This window comes from Cygnus atratus, chromosome 7 (genome assembly GCF_013377495.2).
Source record: "Cygnus atratus isolate AKBS03 ecotype Queensland, Australia chromosome 7, CAtr_DNAZoo_HiC_assembly, whole genome shotgun sequence".
Taxonomy (NCBI): domain Eukaryota; kingdom Metazoa; phylum Chordata; class Aves; order Anseriformes; family Anatidae; genus Cygnus; species Cygnus atratus.
In genome coordinates, this window is record NC_066368.1 from 14423740 (window position 1) to 14448054 (window position 24315).

Sequence of the window (24315 nt, forward strand, 5' to 3'; positions counted from 1 at the left end):
GGAGCAGGAGGCTTGGAGGAACATGTATTCCTGGGGCCCCCTGCCACGAAGGCTCATGCACCTAATAACACGTTTAGGATCATTCTCCAGGCTTTCCATCAGATGCTAGGCCAGGTCTTGCTCCCTTACAACCACTTTTCTGAGGCGTCTTTGAGGCTTTGGTAGAATGACAGAATCATTAAGGTTGGAAAAGACCTCCCAGATCATTTGGTCCAACCGTCCCCTTTCTACCAATGTCACCCACTGAACCACGTCCCTAAGCACCAGGTCCAACCTTTCCTTAAACACTCCACCACCTCCCTAGGCAACCCGTTCCGATGCCCAGCCACTCTTTCTGAGAAGAAATGTCTCCTAATTTCCAACCTGAACTTCCCCTGGCATTTGCCTCCCCTGGTAGTTGCAGGCAAGACCGAAGGTGCCACTCAGCAGCTGTGAGGGAGAGCCAGCACACAGCAGCTCCTTCAATTTCTCCATGCTTCCCACCTCCCCTGGCTTGAAGCCCCCAGGCCTACACCCTACGTGTCGTGCTTAGGGGGAGTTTGGGGGACGGAGCTCATCAGGACAGCATCTCCAGACCCAACATTTGAGGGCTGCTCCCTCCTGGCCTGGCACCGAGGGGGCTGGGGAAGCCCCCCACCACTCGCTCCCGCTTTCTGCGGGGCACTTAAAGCTTCTCCCCACTCTCCCCGACCCTGCTGGGCACAGCCCGGGGCAGACCCCACATCCTGGAGCAGCCCCGGGCCCGCCACACGCGGTCCCTCCCCTCCCGGGGGCGGCCCCACGGCGGCCACTGCGCCGCGGCCCTTCCCCTGCCCTCGCCGCCCCTCGAGGGCGCAGAGCGAGGACGGCGCAGCCGCGCTTCGAGAATAGCCCCCCCCTTCCCTCCGCCCCCTGACGGCAGCGGGGAGCCCCCCTTAGCGACTACGCCAGGAGCGCAGAGCGCCCCTTAGCAACCGGCTAGGCCGCAGCATCCCCGGCCTTTCCCAGCCGCCGCCGCCGCCTCCCCCTCGCCCTTCGGCCGCGGAGGCCGCGCTTACAGGTCGGTGCCGAGCTGGGTGAAGCCGGAGTTGAGGCAGCCGCGGGCTATGCGCCTCCAGAGGAGATCGCGGCTGCTGAGGAAGCGCAGGCGGCGGCAGACCTGGCCCAGGCGGCCCAAGGCCTGCACGTCCAGGTAGGAGCAGATGAGGAGCAGCAGCTCCTCGGGTAAGGCCCAGAGCGGGGAAAGGGTGGGGGAGGAGGGGGGGGAGGCGGCCCGGGATCCCCCCTCCGCCTGGGGGGATCGGGGGCTGCCCTTCCTCCCCATGGAGCAGCAGCTCCTGCCCCTCCTCCCCGGGAGCCGGAGCTGCTGCTGCCCGGGGGAGGCCAAGCCATGGACGGGGGCAGCCGCTCCCCAGTCACATGGGGCAGGAGCCGCTGCCTGTCACTGCCCCCCTCCGGGGGAGGAGGCGGCGGCGGCCGGGGGTGGGGGGGGACACGGGGACACGCCGAGCCCACCCTCGGTAGCGAGTTAGTTCCTTAATGGGGGCCACTGGGACTCCCCGGTGGACCGTCCACCACGAAACTGCCCCCCCCTTCTGCCCCCCGGGTTGGTGTTCTTCGTAGCTGGTATTAATAACGTCACCTTATCTATGCGTTCTCTAATAACGTGAATAATTAATGGTGGGAATGGTGATCCCAGGTAACCAGAGCATCTGCTCCGCCACCTGGAGCAGCCCTGGCTGGGCTAGGACCCTGGCGAAGGAAGGTGAACAGCAAGGTGATTGCTGCTCATTAATTATCCTCGAGCAGGGTCAGGAGTTCCTGTCACCCACGAGATGACAGCAGGGGTCATCTGGTGTTGCACTGCTCTTCTCAACTACCAGATTCCTGGGACACTTAAAAGAAAGGGTCTTCCCCATGTAAGAAGGGGCCTTGCCGCAGAGAATTTAAGGCTGGCTTTTTGCTCAGACCCTGCAGTTCCCCCTCCACAGAGCAAGGGCTGAAAAAGTGCTCACACTTCACACACGTATCTACATACATACATGCACACCACCACCAAAAAAAAAAACCAAAACCTTCTTAATAACTGAGTCATTATTGCCATCCACAGGAGCCTGGAGTACTGACAGCACAGAAGGATCCTGGTCCAAAATGGCAAAGTAGCCTTCCACAAACAGTGGAGCAGGAAAATATGAGTATAGTGTTGTGCTATTCTTTCTTGCAGTATTTTCCACTCTATGGAAGCCTGAAGTGCTTGGGGAAACTTCTGCCTCAGAATTAAAAAATAGATAAATTATGAAAAGTAAATCATCTACCTAGAATGCTTTGTATCGGTATCGCTTACCCACCACAGACTACATCTCCTTTTGCATAGTGGAGTAGGAAAATAAATTTCAGCATATAATGAGGTTACCATAGCAGACAGGCCTTTTAGACAGTTATTGCATCTAGTTCCAGAAGGTCATCGTGTCTGCGTAATCTCAAGCACTCAAGTATTCAGATGGCTAAATCAGCAGCTCTGGAGGCCTTGTATTTGAGAGGTTCAACACTGCCAGCTGAGGGACCTCTGGTCCATTTAGACTGAGTTTCAATGCACCCTGGAATTCAAGGAGATTCCAGAAGACCAAAAGAAGGCAAATGTTTTATCAGCATTTATTCCGAGTGAATCAGCCCAATTAATTACAAAATTCTCAGCCTAATATTAAGCTCAGGTAAGATAACTGCACATCTGGTACGGGATTTCAGTAGCCAATTGAAAGGGAGGTAACGTAACAAACATTGCTTAACAAAAGATTATGGAAAATTGGTGTGAATGCAGTTTTATAACAAACTAATTCAATATCTTTTTGATGATGTTAAGCTTAAACATGTATTTATAATTAGCTCTTTTGTAATAGACTTTGTCAATGTCTGAAACATTAAATTTATTAAAAGCTGAATGACTTCTCTGTCTTAAATTGTTATTGTAAAGAGAAATTTATTATTAAGTTGGTCTTTCTCCAGTGGGATTCCAGAGAAAGCTGATGGACCGTACATTATTTGATGTTCTTATTCGTGACCTGGAAAAAAAATGTGAAGTCACTATTAGCAAAGTTTTGTAGGAGGCACAAAGCCTCAGGGAAGAGGCAAAGGATGCTTATGGCTGCACAACCTTATGTTAAGTTTAGACATAATCAAATTGTATGTATTTCAATCAAGCCAAATGTGAAGTTTCACATCTAGGAACAAAGAATGTAGGTCACACTGAAAGGATGTAACTCTATCCCGCAAAGCTGCAATTCCGTAAAGACTTCATTAAGATGAATAATCAGCTGAACGTGAGCTCCTTCTGCAGTGCTGTGACCAAAGGGCTGGTGCTGTCCTGGGAAACAAACGAGCCGGGAGGTTCTTTTACCTCTGGTTTTGACTCTGTTGTGACGGCTTTGGAAATAATTTGTCCAGCCAACATTTCAAGAAGGATGTTGAAAAACGAGAGGGGTTTCAAAGAAGAGTAGTAAGAATGATTGCTGGACTGTCAAGCATGTTTTATAGTGAGACCCAAAGTGCTCAGTCTATTTAGTTCTCTAAAGAGAAGGTTAAGGTGTGAGGTGATCATGCCTTATGAGCACTGAAACAGGAAGAAAAATCTGGTAACACCAGGATCTTCAATTTAGCAGACAAAGAGATAAGATCGCTTGACAGAAGGTGATGGGAAACAAATTTATAAATAAAGCATGTTTTGGTAGCGAAGAGAATTAACTGTTGAAACAGCTTATCAAGATTTATGGTTCATTCACCATTACTGTTTTTTTTTAAAATAATATCAGATTTTTGTTCCCCTAAGAGAGCCTGACTGGACCACAACAACTAAAACTCAAATCAGGAATTGATCTAGCGGGTCCTAACTCAGGATATCAGACAAGACAGTGAAAGAGGTCCCTTCTCATCTTAGGCTCTGTCACTTTGCAGAGGCTACATCTGACATGTCTCTGGTAGTTGCGTCTCCCCACGCTATGTGACACCCGTATTCCAGTCCTCAGCCTGTGCCACTTTGCCAGGGAAATTACTTGGTGCACTCTGGAAGGAGCCTAGCTGCAAAGTAAAATGTGCAGTGTGGCCCTTGGTGATACCAGAACAAAAGTATGGACAAGTGCATCTGCAAAGCGGGGCCTTAGTGCTCTCCAATTTGTGGCCCAAGGTAAAAGCAACTACGGAAGATTTGCCTAAGATGGAATGTGTTTGCAAGCAGGAATCGCAGAGAGGGTCAAGCACGATCTGGACAGGGGTTGTAAATATTGTTATGAAAAAAACAATATGATATGTTGCTCTCTTAAGTGTAACATTGTTTTCTAGTGTGGATAATTGCCTTACAACATTTTCACAAGTACTATTTTTTGCCCCAATGGATACAATCCATTATTTTCTTTATAAGAGGAATGGACCTGCAACTGCACACGCTTCTCAGGCGTGGTTTCAGCTGCTGTGACTGCTGTGGAGCTGGCAGTGCTGTGCATCACAGGCTAGGATGCCCGATGGCTCTAGTCTTCTCATCAGTGCTGAACAAAGTGCATAGGTAAGTGTCTGCAGGAACAAGAACCAAGGAAGGTTTTGAACTGTTGCTAAAACTGTACACATAGTATGATTATTTCTGCTACATTGTTCGAACTCTAATAAAGAAGTCAATGCAGGTGCCCAGTGCAGTATAATAAAGTCAATAGTATAGCCTGTACATATCATACAGTCAAAGATCCCAATCCTTTCATGACTCATTACTCTGAACCTGTAGAAAATGGGGTAGTATTCTGTGCTGAAGTAGCAGACCATTCCAGCTTGCAAGATTTGTAAGCTAAAAACGGGAGCTGACACCTGTAAAGGCTGCGCTTTAACAGTGCAAATCAATGAAACCCAGCTTGGAAGAAATACCATTTCAATGCCTGACTTTTTTTTTTCTTTCTTTCTCCTGTCTTCAAGGGTTTTTATTCTTCTTTGCAGTGCCCTCAAATACACCTTTCCAGCTAAAGACACAATCATGTGGACAGCTCTTTGTTTTGTTTTTCCTTCCAACGAATGCTTTTGTGTATTTCTGAAACTTAAGACACCTCCTCTGCTACTACAGTACTTATCTGTAACACCATCGCTTTGAGGGATTAAAGCAGGTTACTTGTTACACACTTAGATCAAGAGTTATCTGAGTAGAAAGTCTATCCCGTTAGGGTTGGCGGAATCTGTTTTTGATCTTGAGTTGTTTTGATTTTCTCTGAGAGCAAGTAACATGTTATTTTAACTTCTGAATAAGGTGTGCTACCTGACTGTGTCTCTTCTGTTTGGCAGAAAGGATTAGAAACCTCCACGGAACTTGCACTCTATTAAAGCAGAGTGCTCACCATTGAGAACCAAGGAGCTGAATTGTTTTCAGATTATGTGTGTGTGTGTGTCTTTCCCACATCAAAGACTTTGATGGAAGCTGTTCACGCTATTGTCAGGAATGCAGGGATTGGCACAAAGGTGATTAGCAAAATTGCTTTTCTGCAGTAGAAGCACAAAAATTATCAAAGGATTAAAGAGGATAAAATTAAAGGTTATACTGAATGTGGGGGTGAATTTTCTCCTTTTCCCCCCAGTTTATACATATTGGATACATTTGTTTTTACCTATAAAGGGATTGCCAGAAGAAATTAGAATTAGAAACTGTTTGGTATGAATTCTGTTAAAAGGCAAGGGAAAATCTTCCCTTAAAAATAATCCCAACAGACCCTATTCTGTATAGTTCCAAACCACTTCTACAGGGAGCTTTTAATGAGAACTAGGGGCACCCAGCCAGCGGCCAGCCCTACAAGGTTTTCAGCAGCTACAGGATCAGGACCTTTATCCATAAACTATGCTGAAAATTATGAAAACAAACAATTCCGTAAATCAGTTTGTCATCAGTGATGCTGTTTGTTTACTTTTCTCACTACACTCTGCTGACAAAGATACTAAACTGAGGGGGTCGCTCTCATTATCCACTTGCTAAGCGCATGCAGTGCTTTTTGTATTTTCATCAACAGCTGAGCTGCTTGAATGGTTTGAAAAAGGGCAATAAAAATGGATTGACAAATATTCTAATGTATCAAAACTAACAGCTGAGCCTTCCAGAAGCTCTCTTGCTTGGCAAAACTGCAAAGCAATAATAAAATAATAATAATTAAAAAAAAAGGTATAACCTCCCATAGCCGGCAGAATTGTCTCATCTTGCTGGTTTAGACTCTTGTTTGTTGTTCATTTTATTTTGAATAGTCTTCTATTACAATCTTCTAAATACCAGCCCTATACCTATTTTGTGTCTTTGCATTTTGAGTTTGGTTTGTTTGTTTTGCTAGTCTGCTCTTTTCTGGAAGTCACCCAGATTATTTTATTTGTTTTTAACCTCATTTATCAAAGTATTATCTAAAGCATCTGTTCAGAAAATGTTCATTTTAACTGTTTTCCCAACAATGACCTTCTTCCTACCCCCCAGGCCACATCAAGTTGTCACTCACCAGACAGCTGTGGAATTTGGAATCATTCCTTTTAAATGCTTTACAATTCCAAATGGTAGATTTCTAATGGCACAATATGATTGCCACAAAGATCTTTAAATTTCCCAATCCTCCAGGCTTCAAAGGCTGGACCGTCCTTGATCTCCTGAAGGAATGCTTTTGAATCTTGTGCTTTTATAGGGGCTACCTATGAAGATATTTTAGGGGCTTTTTTTCTTTCATACTTAGAGCCTGAGGAACTAAACATTCAAATTCCCACTGGCTTCTTTGAGAGTAAGATCAAGACTTACACAGTTGTTTCTAGCGATTTTCAGCTCTATTTTCATTAATTCCACAGGTTGTTCCAAAAATGTTTGGAGTGTTTAGAGAATAATGTAAGAGTATCCTTGGTGTAGTGGTGGCTGTGGTACTGTTTTATCCCACATTTGCCTTCTACCTACGTGGCTGCTTCACCCAGTCCCTAGCTCGTCCACAAGCAAGTCCGATGGTGTCCTAACCATGCCCATGGGCACAGAGGGCTCCCTTGCTCTTGGAGGATGCTCTGCTGTCATATTTGAAGCTTCACTTACAACATAATAATAAGGAAAATGAGCAAACCTAATCCTACAGGCAGCTTTGGGTCGGCCTCGACTGGACAACCGAGACAGAGCCTAATTGCCTGCAGCAATTACAAATTTGCAGAATTACTGGAGTTCTAGGCTTCCTTCATCTCTTCCCCTAGAGACAGAGGCAACATATCACTAGCAGTACTTTCTTGCACAGTAGAATTTCCTCAGTAAGGAGGCTGCCATTTTTTATTTCTCACTGGTTAATTTGGTTTACTCTCATCACTGAAACACAGGATTCAGCAATTTGAAGTTAAGAGTTTTACAGTGTAGCAAAAGGAACCCAGCTGGTGCTAGAAACCTCCTGTATTTATTAGTTCAGCTCATGCCAAGCCACGAAGCATATTCTACCCTATAGTCTCTTATTAATGAAGCACACATGTATATATACATATATACATATATATATGTATTTATATAAAAGAGAGGGTAAGTTATCACCCTGTCTGTACATTATAGGCTCTGGTCCTGCTAAGGAGCACCATATCCATACAAGGGCCCACCTAGCACATTCATCCGCAGTTTTGGGGTCCTTGGCTGAAAACCCCATGGGGAAAGCGCTGTGCTTTCTACACTGCTCCGGCATCCCACAGGACATGACCTCAGCTGTGCCTGCAGACTCTCAGGTATTATTGTAAGTAGCAACCAACACTTGGTCCCTGCAGTAAGTGTATGTTTAACTATCCCATATTGCATGTGATTTCTAAATAGGCCTCAGCCTAACCTCGGGTTTTGTGACAACAACAAACTGCAGGAGCAACTAATTACTAACCCAGTTTATGGGTCAGGGAACAGGCCTTAGATCCTCATTTACACAGGTTTCTTATGATCATGTAAGCCCTACCTCTCCACGACTATTTTTGTTTGTTTATTTAGATCAGTTAAAAAAAAAATCCCACATCCCAAAATAGAGAATGTTTTCCTTTGGAACTGGGAGAAAACACACTTGATGGCTTTAACATCTGCTGGACAATGCATGGATGGTGGTAGGCACCTCACACAGTTTCGTGACAAACACATGTGCGTACAGCGTGTCAGATTATAAATCCAAGAATAAAGAGTCATTAAAACCTCCCTTCTACAGCCCACCTGCCATGAAAATAGGCCTTTCACTCTATTTAAACCGAAAATGAGTATTGGGAAGGAAAATGCCGACATTCCAGGGATTCAAGTCAAAATCTCTCCCTCTGATAAAGGAGGTCTGTCAATTGAACATAAATTGATTCATTGTCTGTCTCCCATCAGGGCCCATAAGCCACCCCATGCACATATGCTTCTATTCTTGCTAGAAACCGAGCCCTCACAGTCCCAAAACCATTGCAGTAACATTAGCATTTGTCATTGGCTTGATCTGAAACTCTGCATGATTCCCAAATATTTCACTTTTGCAGCATGTTAGTGCCTGGTGCAATTTTGGGGTGAAGATTCCAGCGGGATTAGCTTGCTACCCAGCAGAGCAAGAGTCCCTGCAGCTGCACCATAGGTGCAAATCTTTCTGCTCTTGGAATGGAGGAAAAGAGGAAGAGACGTCTGCACTCTGGATCACTAGAATGCACTAGATGCACCTGAGTGCCACATTTGGTCCTGTTCCTTCTCTTTTCCTCTAGGTGTGCAATGGATCATTGCTATTGTGTCTGAATTGTTAGTAACATTATGCTGAAACACAATTCAAAAGACAAACTAGCCGGGCTCCGCAAGATGCCTGTGCCCCTGCAGAGGAGAAAGGGCTTCTGACTTCCCACCTTCAATAGTCACTCTTGAAGCCGAATTGACTATTACGTGATGACTGACAAATCATAATGCCTCTCAGAGGTGACCCTCCTTACCTACGGCTGTGCTTCTTCACCTCTGTGGGCACTGTGAGACTTGTAACCGCGTTAGTACAGATAACAGTTTTTTGAAAAGGGGTAAAGCCCACAGCACTCCAGCAGTTTTTCCTGTCACATCCCTCTCTCTTTCCATGCACACAAACATACAAATGGGCTTTCTCGTCATGAGCCTCCATAGAAGGAGCCAGTGGAGACACCTACCCCTGTGTGCTCATTTTCCACCATCCGGGCGCCCTGACGTGCCAGGCCCGCTGGCTCAGCGGGTGCCCTACCAGGTGTTGGGCCATGCAGGTGCGTGCACAGGCACAGCAAGCACAGACAAAGATTCAAATACCAGGGCTTTTCAGCCTGAACCTGACACTGCCGCTTTAAAGCCAGAGACGCTGACATCAAAGTTTTCCACTCCCCAGAAGGAATGGACTATTTTGCGCCCTTCCAGATGATGTCTCTCATCTCTCTGCCTTTCCTGCAGCCTTGTCTCTCTCTCACACACACTTTTTCTAATACCATCCCTCCCTCTCCACTTCAAACCATGGGAAAAACCTAGGAAAAGAAGCTTGCCGACTAAGGGAGCGTTTCGCTGCATTGTGTTTTCCAGCTAGACCTGAACAGACTGAAATCAATTCAGCTTTCGCTCGCTCGCTCGCTCCCTCCCTCTCCCATGTCTTTTTTTGTTTCTCTTAGATCGTGCTCCCTGCCTTAAGAAAGCCCAGTTTAGTTGTATCCATCCCCATAGCAATCAAGTGACCGGTGGTTTTTATTGCTTGTAAAAACACAGTATCTTTTTCATGGGAGTCAGGTTCTTCTTTGGTTTGCAATGCCCAGTGAGCAGTGGCAACAGCCTGCAGAATCTTTGATCAATTCTCACATATCCATTTGAAGTATCTTTAGTAGACCCGTCAGAAGAAAGGGGCTCGGTAATTAGTATTTTAATATAGTATATCAGCCTCTCATTGTATTACTGGCACGGGGCCTGGTTTAACAAAAGTGCACAGAAATACCTGTATCTGATCTAAATCACTACGTGCTCTAAAACATATACATTATTAAAGCTGAAGTCCAGCTGTTGCTATATTAATATCCTCTGATTTTTATTTGCTCCTACCTTTTGGAAGGTTTCGGTTTTCATTCTGAAATTTTCCAGGCTTGCTCCCAATACCGAGGTTATAACTGCAGGATGAGAACCAGAGGAGAATGCAAGAAGGTTCACTGGAAATTTGAACAGGCGAGATTCAGCACAGCAGAGCCAGAAGGGCCAAAGAAGGCAGAAGCGATGTGGAAACAACTGGGGTGACTGTGTCACTTCAATCTTGATCATACCACCTGCAGACAAAGGGATAGAATTAGGGTCCATGTGCAACCTGGCTTTTATGCCTCCCAATCTTTGGAATAATTTTGCAGTTAGTGTTCCCTTAACATAAATTTTTCCTTTCCCTGAGTTGCCCAAATTTTCAGGGCCAGATGCGAGGTTGCTGTAAACAACACTGTTTCCCTGCATTTAGCAGAATTACGCAGTTTTGCATCAAAACAGATTGACCAAAGGCAACACAGAAATTATCCACTTGGCCTATCCAGAACTTCCACAATAAAGAAAACCCAGTGACCAAGACCAACCACAAAACAGAAATGTCCAGGGAAAGACAAATAACACCGCTGCAAAACAGTTTAAGCAACACAAATGAAGGTGTTGCAAAGTTGCAGGTTATCACCACCAGCAACAGAGACCCAAAGGGGATTTTATAACTTACCCTAGAAAAAAAAAATAAACACTTTTGCGGTCAAAATGAGCTTGCAAAGTCCAGTCACTGGATAACGGCATGCCCAGAGCTTCTTCTCATGTAACCACAGTTAGATCCAGTTGGCCACAAAATGGCAGAGGAAGGGGTCTCGATACACTTTAGTGATAGGCAGATGAAAACCAGCACTGGAGAAACCTGCTCACCACTTGCAAGACACTCACTTTGGGTCACGTCATCCACCATCCAGTCCCAGGGCAGGTTCCTCACTTAAGAAATAGGGTACCTGCAGTTTCCAGTTGCAGCAACCCTAAATACAAGCCATTGCACTAAAATCTGCCTTATAGGCTGACAAACTCAGCTGTTTGTCTGTCACTGCCACCTGAGTATATGTGGCAGTCAAGCAGAACTGGTGGGTACTCAACAACACTGGAAATGTCATTTTATTTAGTGCTTAAATACTGTTTTCAGAGCCTAACTTCTCACATGCACTGTGACCCACCCACCTGTTGTATTATTTTGCTGTAATATAAGCTTCAATACTACAATTCCAAACTATTTCACAAACAGCACAACACAGTGCAGGCTGGTTTTCCTCAGCACCTCGAGTATACTTGTAGCATCTGGGAAGTGCCTCGTAACCTAAACTCCCAGTGATTTGTAACCAGTATCTCCCATGTACCTTTATTTCGGCAGCACCCAGATTATGGCCTAATAATTTTCAGCCAGCTGCACAGCTTCTCAGAGCTATGTTTCAGGAGAAGAGGCGATTAATTATGACCCTAATTTTGTGCAATGCAGACTTTTAGGTAAGGGAATTGAGCTTGAGCATTCAGGTCAGCAACAATTTCTTCTGGCTTCTACATGTCAGTATGGTGTGTGTCTATAAATATTCTCTGTATTTAATAAACAGTGTATTGTGTAAACACAGTTTACCAAATACTTTTCCTAAAAATGAATATATGCCAAGTAACACACAGTGTAACATTCTATACAAAATGGCAGAAAAGGACAAATATTGCACAAACAGAAAATCCTATGTGATAATAGATATTGGTCTTGGAGCATAAAGCAATGAGCTAGAGTTGATATTATCTCTACTCTGAGATAGCTCCTGATTAGTGTGTTTAATCATAAAAAGTAAAATATATAAATTAAAAAAAAAAACGGTCTCGTGGAAGCTTTTGCACTGTTCTTTCTTAATTTCTCTCCTTCTCTCTCTTTCATTTTGAGGAAAACAGTGTTGTGAATAAAAAAAAAAGGTAAAAAAAAATTAAACATGGGTCAAAGCTTCAGTGTATTGACATTGTCAGTGTATTTTCAGGAACAGTTTCTGAAGAGATCATTTTCTTAAGCACTGTGATTTCTTCTGACTATTCTGACTCCTTACTTTTTGTAATGCAAGATTAGAACTTGAATATAAGCTGTTTCCGACACTTGTAGGTGCTGAAACTGCCCAGCATCTCTAGCTGCCTAATTCCAGGACCGCTGAACCTTTCTAGCTTGCAAATAACGTCATGATTGTATGCAAATGCCATCTCTTGGGACTCCTGCAATAGATACTGTAGGAATGCAGTTCCCCTGGAAGTAGCTTAGAGGGATCCACTTCCCTGCACATCTTAAAACACTATGTGGGGTGTAAAACACTCGCCATCAAAACTCTCAGTTATGTCCCTGTAAATCCTGAAATCCTGAGAAGAGGGTTGAAAACCGGTTGTACACTCCAAGAAACAAACAAACAAACAACAACCAAAAAAAAAAAAAATCAAAAAAGGGAAAGATAACAATGGAATTGGGCAGAACAAAGACATTTTCCAGGTCTCATGAACAGATGAACAAGAATAGCTTTCTGAGTGATCTGAACTTTGTGCAGACAGCAGACAAACATCATATTAGAAAGGCAGAGGAGACAACTACAGTGAGAAAGCAGAGGGATGGTGTTGAGACATTTTCGGGGGGGGGAGATGATTCGTTGGGCCAAGTGACCTTTTCCCATCCAGCAATTTCTTCTGTCCCAGTGCAGAATGACAATGGGAGCCCAATGGCAGCGCAATCTGACATCCACGCCCGTACCCAAACAGATTCAGCTCGGCCGTGCTGCTGCAGCCATGGGATGCTGTGAAACAAGCCAGACCCAAGTTTCCAACTTGCCCTCTTTTCTGTTGTTGTTGTTATTGCTGTTTGTTTCCATTCACCCCCTTTCATTCTCCATTTTTTTCCTGTCTTGACTCTGATGGGGGCTCTTTTTGTGCAAAACAAGCCCTTCTGATCTCTTTGAAAGGCCAGCTCATGTCATTCTTCCAGATCATCATTGTATGACATGTTTTTATATCAGGCTGACAAAGGAGCTATTTGATCAGGGGGTATGGTGTGTGATTGTAAGAAATTCAGCTAGCCGGTGGCAGCCATTGTTCCCCAAAGCGGCTCCCTGACCCCATTCTATTCAAGGAAAAACTCCCTTGGAGTGGCCTCTATTCATTGAGTAACACCAGTCCGCAGTCTCACTCCAGGAGTATGCTCAATTCAGAGGTGTGTCACCGATATTGCCCATCAACCAGCCTTTAACTCTTTCATCAGCATTAGGTTTCCAACACGACAGCTGTTATCATAGGATGAGCCGGGGAGGGGGTTGTTATGCATTCCAACTCGCTGAAGCTCTCCTTATCTCGGAGAAATTTAACCTTCTTTTCCAAAGTTGCGTTGGAAAATGTCCGTCTGCTGCTTTCTGCAGCGAAGCCTGAGTTGTCTGCCTTCCCATCCCCGTGCACTGAAATGTCCCAGTTTGTTATCAAACTTCTAAAATGAGTGTCTTGGCATGGTCAAGCTCGCTCAGGTTTTGCACTGATTTAAATCATTTTGGGGTTTGACCAAAAATGATCTGCCACTCTCCCACATTCCAGCTGCATCACCCTTCCTCTCCCCAATAATCTCGTACCTGTGGTGCACCCACGGCACCAGCACTGCTACTTGCTGTAGGACAGAGCCTTCTGTGCCCCTAGGAGATATTTCATCTCACATTACCAGCAGAGGAAACTTACAGGCTTCCCACAAGCTCCGAGAGGGCTGTGCACTGAAACTGCTCCGGTCCCTTGAATTGATACCTCCATGCGCAGAGCCTCAAAATCTCAGGGAAATTTGTTCAAATGCTCCCATTTGGTTCAAGAAGCCATGGATCAGAGTCACTGCCTTGTTCCTAACTCTGGTTATAGAGCGTTGCCTTGCAGCAAGAATGGCTACGGATATGGCATGACGGTGATGAGTGGTTTTGCACACTGCTGGGAGAACTGTCTAGGTGACAGGACTGACATTGGCCAGCCTGGTACAAATGCAGACACAAGAATTTCTGTCTGCACCTCGAGGGAAGTCTCTGAAGCAAACTAAGCTCAGTACACCCAGCTCAGCATGGCTCTGCTGCACTTTTCAGTGCAAAACTTTTTCCCCATGCAGCAAGGAAATCCTCTGGCTCTTGCAGGCCATCTCTCATGGTTGCAACATCCTAGAGAGCAGAGTTACTTGCAGGGCCTCCTGGTGAGCCATTAGCTCGTTTCCCTGGTTGGAAACACGGCCCTGGTTTGAGCATCACCGCTCCATCTTCTGCATCCTTCCTCCACCAGCGCACATCCTGCCCGGCGTTTGGTACCACCTTGATAGCGGCTATCTCCGGGATCGGGATTTGTTAATAAACTCGGGCTCCCTCTGCTGGGACAGAGCATAAAATACTGGGGGGGGGGCTGCCTGCAGTACCAACCTACTTTCCTGCTGGAACTCTGGCTTTTTTGCTGTGCTGTTTCAGTAGCTGTCACGGCGAGCCCTGCATTTTTCTCCACTGGGTGACACCGACGGAGTAAGCAGCAATGCTCTGCACTGCAGCATCCTTCACTGCATGCTCCAAAACCTCTGGGAAACTTGCATTAAACTTCCAGTGACCTGTGAATTTGGCATCACCTCTGTTTTACGCATGAACTTTTTGCATGGACCTCAAACGAGCACAAAAGTTCCAGCAAACTGGGGAAATCCTCTCCTACACTCACCCAGCAGCAAAACCCAGCTGAGTGCATGGAAAAGCTGCTTCCAGGGTGGCTGAGCACAGTCAGCACTGCGAAGACCTGCATTAACTAGGCTGTCAGGATAAACCAAGCAAAGAGAAACACAGATAAATGTCAGGGAAAGGGTCCAGGAAAGAGTGCAACCTGCTAGGAAAGCGATGCACAGCCAGTCTTCTGGTAGACCCCACAAAGCTGCAGAGAAGACACTTCAGGGAAATATTCCCAGAGAGTCTAGGACCCTTCCCATCTGCTGCCTATGAATTCAGCATGCTACATTTTCTCTGTGACCTTTAATCCACCCCTAGTTACTGTGCAGAATGTTACTGCATCAATGTTTTTTTTTCAAACAAAAAGTGCAGCGTACGTCAAATTAAATGCATTTCCTCAGCAAAGCTGCTGCCTTCGCCGGCCACTTCTGCGTTCCCTGCCCCGAGATCACTGCTGAGGTTAAGCAGGCTGAGCTGGGTGTCTGACCTTCCTTGAAACTAGAACATTTCCATAGCAGCTCAATGCAGGCCAAATAACTCAAGGAGACCTGTTGCCATCCATAACAGCACCGACAGCTCTCTCCAGCAATTTGGGCACTCGGATTGCAGCTAAGACTACGGTACTGCCCTGCAGCATCCTGACATTCCCCCTGCTGCCTCCAGTCTTAAATAAAAAATTGTAGGCTGTTGGCAGAGGTGTTAATTCACTGCTTTAATGGGGAAAGGTTTGCTTCCATAAAATACATCTCTGAAAAAAATAGAGCAGCTAATAGCTTCAGCGTTTCTACCTCTGTAGCGACCAGCTGTAGGCTCAAATCAGAACAAGTGGCAGCACAGGAAGGTTTCTGGGGATGAGGTCTCCACACTACATTGCAGACTCTCCTCTTCCCCTCCTGAGCTCTTTGTATGCCACCGACACCTTCTGCCTGGCTGCCCTCTCTTTGGGCTTTTTGGGGCTGTTTTTACACCATGCCACCTACCACGGTCCAACCCTGCTGCAGATAACACTGGTACCCAGAGAAATAGCCCTGCAATAACAGCCCACAGCACTGGGGTTTTGCCTCACTGGCATTTCCCAGGTCCTTTGAAGCAGCCCCCTAGAGTTCATCTGGTCTCAAGAGCAGAGGCTGCGTGTTTGTCACCTCCGGGTGTCCTCGAGGTGAGAGCAGGACTAAAAGCCCACGTGTTTAACTGGCTGAGTGGCTCTGGCTTCCCTCTCCTCCCTGTGATGTTGATTCCCAGGGAAAGTACTTCAGTGAGCACAGGTGGGACCCCCATCCCTTCCTCACCTCTCCACTGGCTGCCTGCAGAGAAAGGTCCTCTGCCTCCTGCTTTTCCAGCCTTTCCCACCTTCCTGCCCCTTCGTCCCCTCCAGTTCTTGTCCTTTAGTTCACATCTCCAGGAGAGCCTCCCACACCACAGGTAGCAAACACAAAAGAAATGCCATGTCCTCACCACCCGTAAGGGGATCCCACGTCACAGCATCAAGGGCTTGTCCGAAATCCCAGCTCACAGAGCTCCACAGTCAGGGGCAAAAATCTCAGCTGTGATTTTTTCCTCCTGTTGGGAAGTTTCTCATCCTCAGTGAGGCTAAGGCAAGCTTGGCTCCCTCAGGGAGCCCCAGACTTCATCTGGGAAGCCCTGGCTGGTGACTGGAGTCATTGGGACCACGATGGCCTGGGGGATGCTGTGTCCCACTGCTCCAGCTGGCAGCACATCCAATGGGGACACCTCCATGTCACATCTTACCAATAATGTGGCGCTCAGCCTGGCACGGGGAACATCACATCTCCTCCTTGTGATGACCTGGTGGGGGACAGGCGGCTCCGCAGTGGAGACAGCCGTCAAGCACAAGTAATCCCCCTGCACTGGTGTCAAGTGCAGCGTGAAGCCGCGGCCCGACGAGGGGAGGTGGTGAAACCCTCAGCTCCTCACAGCGATCGCTCTGAGAGGCAGTGAAGTGAGGGCACTTCTCCGGGCCCCGCGTGTATCAGCAACCACTGCCCTCCCCTCCTGCTCCTCCAGTCGCTGGGTCTGGGGATGCCCCTTCACCATCCAGCAGCAATCAGCAGGAAAATGGTTTTCTTACGATTAACCAGCCCACAATAATGGTGGGAAGTGGGTCAGTGCACCAGGTTCTGCACATATTGCAATAAACCACGGCCATGACCTTTGGGGTTTTCACAGCACTGTCCTTTCCTCTCCCTGGTCAGACCCTCTCCGTCCTTCAGTCACTTCTAGGCAAGTGCTCCAGGACAGCACCTGCAGATGGCAAACTGCTCTCCGAGCACAGACTCTGCCAAAACCTGTGGCTGTACAAAAGCCTCTGTGCTCGCTGTGAAGACTGGGCATGGAAAAATTGCAAATACAGGCAATGAAGATAATTAGGTTGCACAAACCTCTTCTCTCAGAGCGAGTCTACTGAAGTCAGAGGAATGACTGCAGATTTACCCTGTCACAACGGAGAGAAAAATAGCTCTGACTTCACCAGCTGAATGTTTCAATGACCAGAGATGGAGCCCTCCTGGGCAGCTGTGAGGCTCAGGATTTCAGGATTCATTATAAAAGTAACGCTGCCTTTGCTTTGGAGATGTGCTGTAGCCTTTGCAGCAGGAAATGAGGGATGGGAGACCGTAACCATGCTTTAGCTGCGCCTCCTGTGGGCATCGTCCATGCCTCTGTTCTTCAAAACAGGCTGGAGGCACAGTGGTCCTGATCGAATGAGGGCAAGAGCTCCACGGTCAGCCTCGAGCTGTCTGAAAGTCCCTGCAGGAACCTCTAGGAAAACATCAGCCCTGGGTGAGGGCGATCACACCGGTGGGTGGTCACCGCATCGCTCATCCTCCCAAGGTGCTGGACACAACCAAGCCAGTGATGGGCTCCACTGCCAGATGCTGCGGACAAAATACTTGGCTCCGCTTCACAAGAGACGTTGACAGATGGGAATCAGCTTTAAAAAATAGCCCCAAGAGGTCAGAGAGGTTTGGAAAACCTGCTTTCAGTGCCTGCAGAAGCTTGGTCAAGTTGGATGGCACTGTAAAGACGAAAAGAGCACAAGATCAAGTGCCAGGAGCTGAAGTTGGGCAATTTCAAGTCAGAAATACCAAATAAAATTGAAATATGGAAGCCCTGCAGGATATCCTTCCTTCCTTGTGTGTACCCGAGGACTACAGCTTTCACTCAGAGGACACAGAGCAGGATCCTCTCGTCAGGGTATTGCAGGGGACTGGACCAGGCACTCACAGTAATCCACATGAATTTAAAATCTGCTTCTGTATGAACACAGGTTTCTTCCACTGGGGATATGGGACAAAATCCAACCTTCAGTCAAAGCTGGGGAATCTGATGTGAGGCTTAGCAAAAGATCAGTTTTGTGGTTTTTTACTTCATTTATAGCTCAGATTATTGCATATAGACATTGCTTCCCCCTCTGGACCACTTCCATACCTTTTCTTGGCCTCTTGCAGACTGATTCAGCTGATTCCCGGCTCTGCCAGGAGCCCTTTCTGATCTTAATCCTTCTGTGCACTGACTCCCTCCGCTCCTTCTCTGAAACGGGGCTGTGCCACTTGCTCCCAGCTCCAGCTGTGAGCTCCTTGGTGCTCACCCCTGCATCTGTGCAGAGCCCAGAACAACATCAGCTGCTGTGGCACAAGGTATGAGGAGGAACAAGGACACTGGACTTCAGTGAAATAGCCCTGGAAAGGTTGCTTCTCCTGCTGGATTCTCTGCTGAGAGTTTGGCTCGGTTGTGCTGGCTGCTGAAAGCAAAGCCAGCCTGAAGATGATGGAGCATTTTCAGCGTCTAAAAAAAGCCCCCAACAAAACCAACGGCTTCTGTTTATAACTGACTTTCTCTGGTTTACAGAAAAAGCCTGAGCAAACGGAGCTCCCCCAGCTCCAGCAGGTGAGAGGCTCCCATCCCCATCTCTTGGAGGGATGCATTTAGCAGCAGCTGCAGAGGGAGCAGGACAGGCAGAAGATGCACCGGCCAGGATTGCCACATTCAGCCCAAACAGCTAAATACACACGCTGCAAGTACAACATCTGCTCACAGAGCAGGGAGTGGGAAAGCTGGGTTCTCAGCTCTCCTGCTTACCCAAACTTCTCATTCTGCCCTTTGTGAGAACCAGGTGCTCCTTGCACACAGCAAAGCCCTAGGATGCAGGAGCTCGCTGCACGCGGGCTGCCCAGCATGAGGGGCATCCCAGGCAGCATCCTGGCCCCCCAGGCAGGGATGGTGACAAGGCAGCCCCAGCGTGGCAGAAGGCTGAGATATTTTTCATAGATATTTGAAGAAATAAGCACCTATTTGCACAAGGAATAGCTAATACAGGTAATTACAGACAACATGCAAGGCTACATCCTGGTGGGGATCTGGGACGAGGATCCCTTTCTGTCTTTTGCCATGAAAGGATGGCATTGGAGGGAACCAGATCTGCGCTTGGAAAAGCCTTGAGGGAGGGTCTTCAAATATCTGCATGGGTCTGGGTGTCCATGTCCTGAAAGCCCCCAGGACCCAGCTTCAAAACCAGGGCTCAGGCTGCCGTGTCACAGCCCTGACAGGACCACAGGCTCCTGAATGCCTTCAAACACTCAAGAACTGAGGTTTTGAATGCCGAGCACTCTCTCCAAGCCCTGTACCGCTCTGCTACCCGGTGCTGCAGTGTCCGTTTCACAAGGTCAACCTCTGCAGCACGTCCTCTGCGTTTTCAAAGCAATTCCCTAACAGGTGGCTGTCTCCCTCCTCCCCGTACATGCTGCAGCTTGAATCGGCCACTTTGATCAGGGGGGAAACATCCCTGCAAAGCCCTTAATGTGGCACCAGCAATGTGGTACAAGCAAACCTCCAGCGCATGGTGGAGAACCAGGGCCTGAAACAGTGGAGGAAAATGGAGGAAGACCTCACCAGCAATCCTAAGCAAACCGTGCCTGAACCCCATGCTGTCAGCCTTCCCCAGGGCTCAGAGAGTATTTTATGGTTTTAATAGAGATAGTCACATCTGCAGATGCGTCTGCATTGCCCACCAGCAGGCTCAGGCCAACATCCCAGACTGCTCTGGAGGCATTCCCAGGCTTGCATATGCTGATGGGCCCTGCTCCCCCTGTACGAGCCCCCAGCTGGCTGTGCAGATGGAAAGGGCCCAGGTGATTTGTGAAAGCACCTGAATGTCTAAATCGGACAACTTCATCTTTGCAGATTCACTGGGTGGAAGAGCAGCTGGGAAAGAGAGCTGGACACAGAGTGCTCTCCATCCAGAGAGGCTTTGAATGTCCTGATAATCCACAGGGACAAGGGGCCGCCCACCTGAGCATCATGTGGCAGTAGCACCAGCTCACCAGTTCATCCTAAAACACTATGATGACCCCGCACTTTAACCAAAATGGGTAAAAATCCTGGCTACAGCCTTGCGCGTTCCAGTGCCGTGGGACAGCTCTAGCGTTTGTCCGAGCCAGCTGCGCTCCCAGAGCCTTGGCTTTAATGGCGCTCTGTGAAGCAGGTTGGCTCCTCCACCGCAGCCCCAACTGCCGAGAAATCAATCATTACCAGCAGTTAGCTGTTTGATGGTTAACAGCCTGAACCGAAGCCAAACTGGTTGTTAATTGGGCTAACAACCGATTTCAAGGGGTTGTTCTGCAGGGCCCAGCGCTCCCAGCAATTGACCGGGAGCTGTAACTAGCAGCCGGGCAGCAATTAGCAGAGCCCAGGGAAATTCGCAGGCCATTACCAAAGGGCCGGCTCCCAGCTGGGCATCTGCTTCTCACGGGTGATGGGGCCTAAGCGTGCAAATCGAGCCAGAGCTCAGGGTCCCCTTTCACATCCCAGAGCCAAATTTTTCCTACCCGTGTACAGCCCGGGTCTGCTCATCCCGCATTTCAGCTGCTGCGGCAGCATTTTTGGTTGTGGGCCGGGTGGTTTTTGGGCATGGCAACTGAAGTTTCTCTCATGTTTGCTATGACAACCCGCAGGGACACCATCCCTCATCCCTCATCCCTCAGATCCCCTCCCAGGGCTCTCCTTTGCCACAGCAGCAGCTAAACCAGGGGGCCCGCTAAGGTCTGTCTGCTGGCTTGTGGCACCTGTCGTAGCTGACCACGCAAAACTCAAGCCCTTTGGGGAAAGGGCTGCCATTCACTCTGTGAGCAGCTCATAAAGAAGAGACTCCAGCCATCAGGGTGTGTTACTACAGTATACAGAATAATCACAGCAAGAGAGGCTGAGTTTTTCCATCTCCTGCTATAAAAGCTCTAAGAAAGGGGAAAAGGGGGGAGCAGGGACACAGGTCAGGCTCCCACAGCAACCCATTTCCAGCCCACAGCTACCAACAGCACCAGCTCAGCAAAGCAGCAATACCTGGGCACAGCTGACGTGGTTCTTCCTGACACAGCCCAGCCACTGGGTTAGGACTTTGCAGATCCAGTTTGCATCTTGCCCATCACATCTGACAGCCCCAAGGGATCTCCTGGAGATACAGCCCCTGTAGGAGAGGTGATGTAAGATGCATAAACCCCAAGAGCATTCCCTCTACCCCTAGAACATCTAAATTACGTTTCATTGCAGAGTAGCCTGGGCCATAGATAATCTGAAGCACTGGCTGTTATCTCCAACCCAACCACAACAGGACCGCTCTCATCTGGTTGATGTGGTACAGGGCCAGTGGGTGGGCAAGCAGCTTTGCTGGAGCTCAGCACTGCTTCTGCACCAAGTCTGCTCGTTCCCACTAAACCAAGTCCAAAATATCACCCCAACATCTCCCAAGAGCTCCTTTGCTGCACCAAGCCACAGCTGCCACGTGTCCCCAGGCCCATAGGCTGTCATACCAAAGGACACGGACTGCTCTTCTTCGTTCCAGGAGGAAATAAAACAACAAACACAGTCATGAAGGGTCTTCTTCATGCCATGCCATGGCATCCTCCCCAAAATGCTTACCCCAGTCCTGGAGGACAGCCTCCTGCCCCAGCCCCAAAGCAGAACAAAGCTGCAGCTCCCCGCCCCAAAGGAGACAACCAAGGGAAAGCTGGGGGCAGCCCTGTTTTTAGGGGTGAGCTATCACTGCCAGAGGTGTGCGTGGGCAGGGGGCAGAGATGCTGCAAATGGGAAGCGGGGTGGTAATGAGGAGCAGATGTGTAGGTGCTTGGAGCATCCCAGGTGCTTACAGAAGTGCTAAATGTTATTATCATGGCCAGGAAATAGGCCGTGAAAGCCCGCTGCACTCCACATCCCCTCGCTCTCTGCCTTCTCCAGGATCTGGGGCCGACCCTCCCCATCAGCCCCAGACAAAGGGGAGCCAGCCGGGGGGTGTCATGGTTGCAGCTGTGCCGGGGACCCCTGGGATCAGGGGGGCTGTGCAGAAAGGAGAGGAGCACAGAGAGAAAGGCTCAACAGGGGAGTTGAGTCTGGGCATGGTGCAGTCCCAGCAGCATCATGAAATGATTTTTCCCCGCATGGGGCTCATTTGGTGGCCACCCTGCCCAGAATTACCCTTCCCATGAGCTCCCAGCCCCGGAGACTTGCTCCCTTGGGAGATCCCTGAGCTCACTTCTGCTCCACCCTGCACCTCCCTCCAAGGACGTTCCCGAGAGGCTTGGGACCACGGCTGGGGCTTGCTGGCACCAAGCAGGGCACAGGGCACTGCTGAGCCCTCTCTGCTGGCAGGATGAGGCCTGCTGGGTGAGCCAGTTTGACCTGGGGTAGCTGCACCGGAGCAGAAATACGGGATCCCCCACGGAGCCCCTGAGCATCCCCGCTTCTGGTTATAAATCCCCTCCCAAGGAGGGGTCTGGAGAGAGCACAGCCGAGATGATCGGCTGTCCCCCGCCCCCTCCCCGAGAGGAATTGCCCTCAAACAAATGAAATGTGTGTAATTAATGGGCAGGGGGCTGGACAGGTCCGAGATGAAAGCGTTTCCTGGACTTGTCCTTCATTTGCATGGTATCAGAAGCTGTTCAGAAGGTGTGACTTTTCCCACAGGGAGCCCCTCCGCTCGGTGGCACAATAAAGCCAGGACTTCTTACCCAGAATTAATTAAAGGAGGGGGATGGGGATGGCAGGGAGATGTTTGAAAGCTGAGCCTGATGCAATAAACAAACACCCCAGTCCTCCCCCCCAAGCTGGAGCATGCCCGGGGGGGCCCAGGTGAGCCCCATCCCTGCACACAAAGCTCACCCCACTCGGAGGGTGCCCAGACCTCGTGGACAAGTTGCTGTGGGTTGGCCCTGCAGCGAAGACCAGGGATGTTCATACAGCAAGAAAGGGGCTGGGAGCAGGGGCAGCGTGTGCCTGAAGGCTTGGGGCACCAAGCACCGGTGCAGCGCAGGAACGCAGCCCCCACTCCGGCACCATGGACCACTTTTCTTGCCACATCCATTTATTCCTGCCCACCTAATGATTCTCTGCCATAGCGATGTTTAACCTGAGAACAGCTCTTCTCCCTTCCCCACTTTACTCTGCAGTATTCAGTCGAGGCAGCCCCACGTTTACATCTCACCCCTGGTGTGCTGGTTGGACCAGCTGGCCTCCTGGTGTCACCCGGTGATGCCGACCCTCCCAAACCTTGCTCAGCTCCAGCCTCGTCCCTGAGTCCAGACAGCATCACACTGCAATGTCCTAATCAGGCCAGGAAGCACACACATGCTCCTCTCGAAGCTCAGGAGTGACAGGGCAGGACATCTCCGCTCCTGCTTCATCTGCCGCCTCCCTGCAGCCAGGGGACCGCAGGGGGACACCGGGAGTGGTGGCAGTAGGAAGGGTGCTCTCCAAAATTTTTGGGAGGGATGCCTGCAAAGCTAGGTCTTCCCCACAGGGGGATCTCCCCAGAACACCCACGCCAACAGCAAAAGCACCCGAGCCCATCCCTGCGGTCCTGCTGGGAATGGGGAGCTCCCAGCCCCGCAGGAGCACACGCTCCGGACCCCCACATCTCTGGGAAGGGGGCAAACTGCTCCAGCCAGGCCAGGGATCAAGCGGTATCAGCGCAGGGACAGGGTATGAGGAGCCATTAATTAATTCACTTACTCATTAACTAAGCAGCAGCGGGCTCTTTAATCTTCCAAGCAAAGGCAAAACAACATTTGCTGGCTGGAAGCTGAAGCTAGACAGATTCAAGCAATAAACAAAGACCCAAACCGTAGCGTTCCTGGGTAGCACGGTAACCCCAAAGCCCTTTAATGAAAAGGGGCTAATTAACCATGGACCAAACGACCTGGGAGAGCCGGGGATCCCTTCCCAGGAGCTAGCAGGCTGTGCCAGCTGTGGTGGGGACAGGCAGGGCCTCATTCTCTGGGTTCAATCCCTGCCTGCTCCTGGCCCCAGGGTGCTGGGTTCCCCTGGGAGGTGGAACAGCCTCTCTGGGGGCTGAGCACCCACAGCACGCCCTGCTGTCTGTGTCCCTGGGGGGACCTGCATGGAGCCAGTCCTCCCCTCCTGCTACCCTCACCTGGAGCAGCAATCCAGCACCAATTCATCCAGGCTCACAAAGCCATTAGGAGAAGCAATTAGACAAATTAATGGAAGAAAAGCACCCATTAAGGACTATCAAACACCATCTCCACCTGGGTAAGGGCCTGGAGCCATTCACTTTTATTCCCTGGAGCCTGGGGACAATAACACGGGTTTGCCCCAGCGCTCTCAGTCCCA

At 48.9% G+C, this 24315-nt stretch overlaps 1 protein-coding gene and 1 long non-coding RNA gene across 3 annotated transcripts in view; one reads left to right on the top strand and one right to left on the bottom strand.

Annotated features, from left to right (window-relative positions):
* Window positions 1-1434, bottom strand: part of FBXW4 (F-box and WD repeat domain containing 4) — a 59639-nt gene extending 58205 nt beyond the window's left edge. The window contains exon 1 of one of the 2 annotated variants that reach the window (XM_035547711.2): window positions 1038-1434. In XM_035547711.2, coding sequence (XP_035403604.1) covers window positions 1038-1303 — 266 coding nt within the window. In that variant the 5' untranslated portion in view covers window positions 1304-1434. The remainder of the gene's footprint in view (window positions 1-1037) is intronic. The other variant, XM_035547712.2, reaches the window with a different exon arrangement.
* On the top strand, window positions 1022-2918 carry LOC118248593 (uncharacterized). The gene is made up of 2 exons (XR_004778799.2): window positions 1022-1171; window positions 2090-2918. It is a non-coding gene; the product is annotated as an uncharacterized LOC118248593 (long non-coding RNA).
* Window positions 2919-24315: the final 21397 nt, after the last annotated feature.